The sequence below is a fragment of the Empidonax traillii genome, unplaced genomic scaffold (genome assembly GCF_003031625.1).
Source record: "Empidonax traillii isolate 1590-97213 ecotype Southwest subspecies unplaced genomic scaffold, ASM303162v1 scaffold2135:size51128, whole genome shotgun sequence".
In the NCBI taxonomy this organism is placed as follows: Eukaryota; Metazoa; Chordata; class Aves; order Passeriformes; family Tyrannidae; genus Empidonax; species Empidonax traillii.
The window spans coordinates 17,551-22,643 of record NW_020957328.1 but is presented as its reverse complement, the minus strand read 5'-3'; the positions used below and the strand labels follow the sequence as shown (position 1 = coordinate 22,643).

Here is a 5,093-nt window from a genome sequence, read left to right as displayed (position 1 = left end):
GGGGTTCAGGAAAAAGGGGGGAGTGCTGGAATTTGGGGATCCCAAAGCTTGTCAGGGGTGGAAATTGGGAATGGGGACCCCAAAGCCTCTCGAGGTTGGAAAGTGGGGACCCCAAAGCCTGTTGGAGCTGGGAATTGGGGACCCCAAGGCTTGTTGGGGATGGAAAGTGGGGATGGGAACCCCAAAGCCTGCCAGAGTTGGGAACTGGGGACCCCCTTGGCCCTGTTAGAGGAGGGAATTGGGGATGGGGACCCCAAATCCTGGGAGAACTGGGGGGCCCAAAGCCTGCCGGGGCTGGGAATTGGGAACGAAGACCCTAAAACCTGCTGGGGCTGGAAACTGGGGACCCCCAACCCTGCCAGGGTGGGGCATTTGAGACCCCCCAGCATTCCAGGGTCAGTAGGGACGAGGATTCCAAAGCCTGGGAGAACCGGGAATTGGAAAACTCAAAGCCTGTTAGGGCTGGGATTTGGGGATGGGATCCCAAAGCCTGTCGGGGCTGGGATTTGGGGATGGGATCCCAAAGCCTGCTGGGGCCGGAATTTGGGAACAGGGAATCCCAAAGCAGACTCGGGGTCCCTCCACGTGCCCCTCCAGGCAATCCCCGGCGCATGCGCTGTGCAAAGGGGCGGGGCCTCGCTCCAACCACGCCCCAGTGCGTGACGTCACGCGGAAGCGGCGGTGAGCGGCGGGGCCGCGTCTTAAAGGGACCGCGCCGGAAAATTGGGGAGGGGGCGACACAAATTGGGGGGCGCTCGGGGGGCACAGACCCCGAGGAGGGGGAGGGGGGCTGCGATCACCCCCTTTTGAGAGTTGGGGAGGGGGCGGAGCCCGTTGGGAGGGCACAGACCCCGGGGGAGGGAGGGACCCCCTAGGAGGGTGATGGGACCCCATAGAGGGCTTTGGAGACCCGGAGGGGGCTTTAGTGACCCCTCGGGCGGTTTGGGGGATCCTACGAGCAGTTTTAGTGACCCCACGGGCGGTTTTGGGGACCTCAAGGGAATTTTTAGGGGCCCCGTGGGAGGATGTTGAGACCCCACGGGGGGTTTGGGGGACCCTACGAGTGGTTTTATGGACCCCACGGGAGGTTTAGGGACCCCATGGGAGGGTGGTGGGAGCCCACAGGGGAATTTGGGGACCCCCGGGGGGGCGGTTTTAAGGACCCCAAGGGAATTTTAGGGTCCCCATGGAGGGCTCAGGGACCCCACGGGGCGTGGAGGGGGTTATGGACCCCATGGGGGGTTCGGGGACTCCATGGGGGGTTTTTGGAGACCCCGGTGACATTTTTAGGGACCCCCTGGGCTGACCCAGAGACCCCGAGAGGGGGGGGTCAGAGGGGTGCAGTGACCCCCGGGGGGTCCCCTCCGTGTCCTGCAGGCGCGGGGGGATTCCCATGGCAGAGCGGGATTCCCAGGATCCCCAGGATTATTCCCAGGATTCCCAGCTGGAGCGGGGCTGGCTCCTGTCTCCCCCCGGCCGCCCCTACCTGGAGTCTCTCCTGCACAAGAACCGGCGCAGGGTGTTCGGTGAGACCCCCGCCCTGCTCCAGCCCCCCAAAAAACACCCCCCCCCGTGCCCTCCCCAGGGCTGCTGGAGCGGCCGGTGCTGCCCCCACCCCCAAACACCCCCCCTGTACCCCCCAGGGCTGCTGGAGCGGCCGATCCTGCCGCCCCCCCTGGCCGTGCCCACCCTGCCCTACAAACTCTTCCTGGTGGGAAGGAGCGGAGTCGGCAAAACCGCCCTGGTGGCAGCGCTGGCCGGGACCCCCCGCCCTCCCCGGACCCCACAGACCCCCGCCCACCACGAGACCCTCGGTACGGCCCGGGGTGGGACCCCACTGGGGGTTTTGGGATCCCACAGGGGCAAACAGGGACCCTATAGGGGCGTTAAGGGACCCCTAATGGTGGGACCCCACAGGGGGTTTTGGGATCCCAGAGGGGTGTCAGGGACCCTGGGGGGGGGGGGTCATGGACCCCCCCATGGTGGGATCTCATTGAGGGTTCAGGGATCCCACGGGGGGGGTTGGGATCCTATGGGGTTGTCAGGGACCCTCTGAAGGGGTTCAGGGGCCTCTGATGGTGAGATCCCCCCCCAAGGGGTTCTGGGACCCTACAGGGATGTCAGGGACCCTTTGGGGGATTCAGGGACTCTGGGGGTGTTCGGGGACCCCTGATGGTGGGACCCCAAAAGAGGTTCAGGAAACCCACAGAGGGGTCAGGGCAACGCTTCGTAACACTGATGGATTGGCAGCTCCCACCGATTTTTAGGAGATTGGGGGGGATATTTTTCGGGGTGTTGGTGTCACCCTTGGCCCCGTGTCCCCGTTTGCACCCGCAGATTTCACCCCACTCCATCCCTGGGCAGGCTGAGAACGGGCAACACTTCGTTGCACTGATGGGCTGGCAACTGCCACTGAGTTTTGGGGGTTTGGGGGCGATTTTTTAGGGGATTTGGGGTGATTTTTTAGGGGATTTGGGGTGATTTTTTAGGGGGTTTGGGGGCGGGTTTTTTAGAGGGCTCTGGGGGGTGCCGGTGCTCGTGTGTGCCCCCCCCGTGCCCCCCAGCCCCACGCGTGTCCGTAGGGATCGAGGCCACCCCGGTGTTCTGGCCGGCCAAGCCCCGGGGCAGCGCCCGCCCCGTCCTCTTCCAACTGCACTTCTGGGACTGCGGGGACGGAGCCCTGAGGAGGTTCGAGCATCTGCTGCCCGTGAGTGCCTTTTGGGGCGGGGGGGACGCCCCCGGAACCCCCCTGACGGTGGTTTCCCCCTCCCCAGGCCTGCCAGGAGGCTCTGGACGCCGTCCTGGTCCTGTTCTCCTTCACCGACCGCGCGTCCTTCGAGGAGCTGCCGGCACAGCTGAGCCGCCTGACGGGCCCCGGCGGGACCGGCCTCGTCAGGGTGGTCGTGGGCACCAAGTATCCTTTTGGGGGGTCCCCTGGGAGGGGGTTGAACCCCCAGAGTCCTCCCGGGTGGGATCTCGTGGAGCCGAGAACGGGCAGCACCTCCTTACACCGACAGGGTCACGAATCCCGCGGCTTTTTAGGGGGGATCTTGGGGGTGTTGGGGGCTCCCCCCTCCCCCCACAGGCACCCCCAGATCTCTCACCCCCGGGCATCTCAGCAGGCTGAGAACGTGCAACACTTCGTGACACTGCTGGGTGGGGTGGGGTCACAGTCCCCACGGGGTTGAGGGGATTTGGGGGGATTTTTTGGGGTGTTGGTGTCTCCCCTGTCTGTGTGTGTCCCCCCCACAATGAGATTTGCCCCCCCCGATCTCTCACCATTCCATCCCTGGGCAGGCTGAGAACGGTCAACACCTTGTGACACTGATGGATTGGCAACTCCCACTGATTTTCAGGGGATCTGGGGGGACATTTTGGGGTGTCACTGTCACCCGTGATCCCATGGCCCTGTTTACACCCCCAGATTTCACCCCACTCCATCCCTGGGCAGGCTGAGAATGGGCAACACTTCGTTACACGGATGGGCTCGTTGGGTTCACGGCATCCCCTGATTTTTAGGGAGTTTTGTGAGGATATTTGGGGTGACCCCGGCAGGTTTGGCTGCCACATCTCCCCCCCCCAGCCCCTCCTGAAGCAGAGCCCGTTCCCAGCTCATCGCCCCGAGGGATCCGCAGCTCCCGCCGGCTCCGGGGGGATTTTGGGGTTGTCGCCGTTTCCCTTGACCCTTCGCGTCCCCGCAGATCGGACCTGTCCCCGCACGCGGCCGTGACCGAGGGGGACGTGCGGGCCTTCGAGGGCTCGTGGGGGCTGCGGGTGCTGCGGGCGGGGGCGGCGCCGGGGGCGGGCGGGGGGCGGGCGGGGCTGGCCCGGGTGGCCCCGATCCTCGATTCCCTGGTGGAGCAGCTCTGGAAAAGGGACCAGATCGCCGCCGGCATCGCCCGGGGGAAAGAGGAGACCCCCCCCAGCTGAACCCCCCGCCGAGGGGCGGCTCTGGGGGGAGGCGGGAGCGGAGAAGGTGCTTTTTGACTAAAATCTACCGTTTTCTATGAAAAAGATCCCAGGGTGCCTACATTTCCTAAAATTTACACAAATTCAGGGGATTTGGGGTGCTGGGATGGGGGTGCGGGGGGATTTGGGATGCTGGGGGTTTGGGGTGCAGTGGGATCGTGAGGATGTGGGTCCTGCAGGATTTGGGGGGAGCGCTGCAGGTGCTGGAGGATTTGGGGTGCTGGGGGTGGGGATTTGGGGTGCTGTGGATCCCGTGGGATTTGGGGTGCTGCAGGGTGATGGGTGTTTGGGGTGCTGGAGAATTTGGGGTGCTGGGGGATTGTGGGGGTGGGAGGGCTGCAGGATTTGTAGTGGGACTGGAGGTGCTCGGGGGAGATAAGGGTGCTGGAGGATTTGGGATGCTGCAGGATTTGGAGTGCTAGTGGGGTGCTGTGGGATTTGGGGTGAAGGGACTGGTGGGGATTTGGGGTGCTGAGGGATTGGGGTTGGTGGGATTAGGGATGCTGCGGGTGGTGAGGGATTTGGGGTGCTGAGGATTTGGAGCGCTGCGGGGTTTGGGGCTCTGGGGCTCGAGGGGGCCGGGCAGCCCCCACAAACCAGTCCCCCCAGTGCCGAACTGGTGGGCGGGGGGCGTGGCCGGTAGTAGCCCCTGGCCCCGCCCCCCTCCCTCCATTGGCTGCCTCCCCCCCCCCTTCCCACGCCGGTTATGAATGAACGGGGAGGGGGCGGGGGGGCTCCGTAACCCCTTCGCGGCCGGACCCGGCACCCCCAAGGCCCCTGCGAGGCCTCTCCCCGCTCCTCGGGGGCGCTCCCAGAGCCCCTTCGCTTCCCACGGCCGCGTCCCCCCCCCCCGCGCGCGGCCTCCCCAGTGCCGGACTGGGCCTAACTGGGAGCGGCCGCGGCCCCTTTAAGAGCGGGCGTGGCCGGTGACGTCACCGGGGCATGAATGAACAGGAGCGGGCGCGCGCCCCACACACCCCATACACCCCACACATCCCACACCTCGTGGGGCACCCCCGGCACCCCCCACGGTCCCCCCCACCCACCATGACCGGGACCCCCCCGACCCTCACCCTCCTCCTCCTCACCGCCCTCACCCCCCTCCCCCCCGCGGCCGCCGAGGA

At 65.9% G+C, this 5,093-nt stretch overlaps 1 protein-coding gene across 1 annotated transcript; it reads left to right on the top strand.

The window, feature by feature from the left end:
- Nucleotides 1-1,383: 1,383 nt before the first annotated feature.
- Nucleotides 1,384-3,930, top strand: CPLANE2 (ciliogenesis and planar polarity effector 2). Its single transcript, XM_027909443.1, has 5 exons — nt 1,384-1,526; nt 1,644-1,814; nt 2,583-2,707; nt 2,775-2,914; nt 3,702-3,930. Exons 1-5 carry the CDS (start codon nt 1,394-1,396, stop codon nt 3,928-3,930), a joined length of 798 nt encoding a protein of 265 aa, XP_027765244.1. The 5' UTR covers nt 1,384-1,393.
- Nucleotides 3,931-5,093: the final 1,163 nt, after the last annotated feature.

Excerpts from the sequence above, each read along its gene's own strand:
- CPLANE2 (XM_027909443.1), top strand. The coding sequence starts at position 1,394 with ATGGCAGAGCGGGATTCCCAGGATCCCCAGGATTATTCCCAGGATTCC. Across the intron at positions 1,815-2,582 it reads CGCCCACCACGAGACCCTCG|GGATCGAGGCCACCCCGGTG; the intron begins GTACGGCCCGGG and ends GCGTGTCCGTAG. Across the intron at positions 2,708-2,774 it reads GGTTCGAGCATCTGCTGCCC|GCCTGCCAGGAGGCTCTGGA; the intron begins GTGAGTGCCTTT and ends CCCCCTCCCCAG.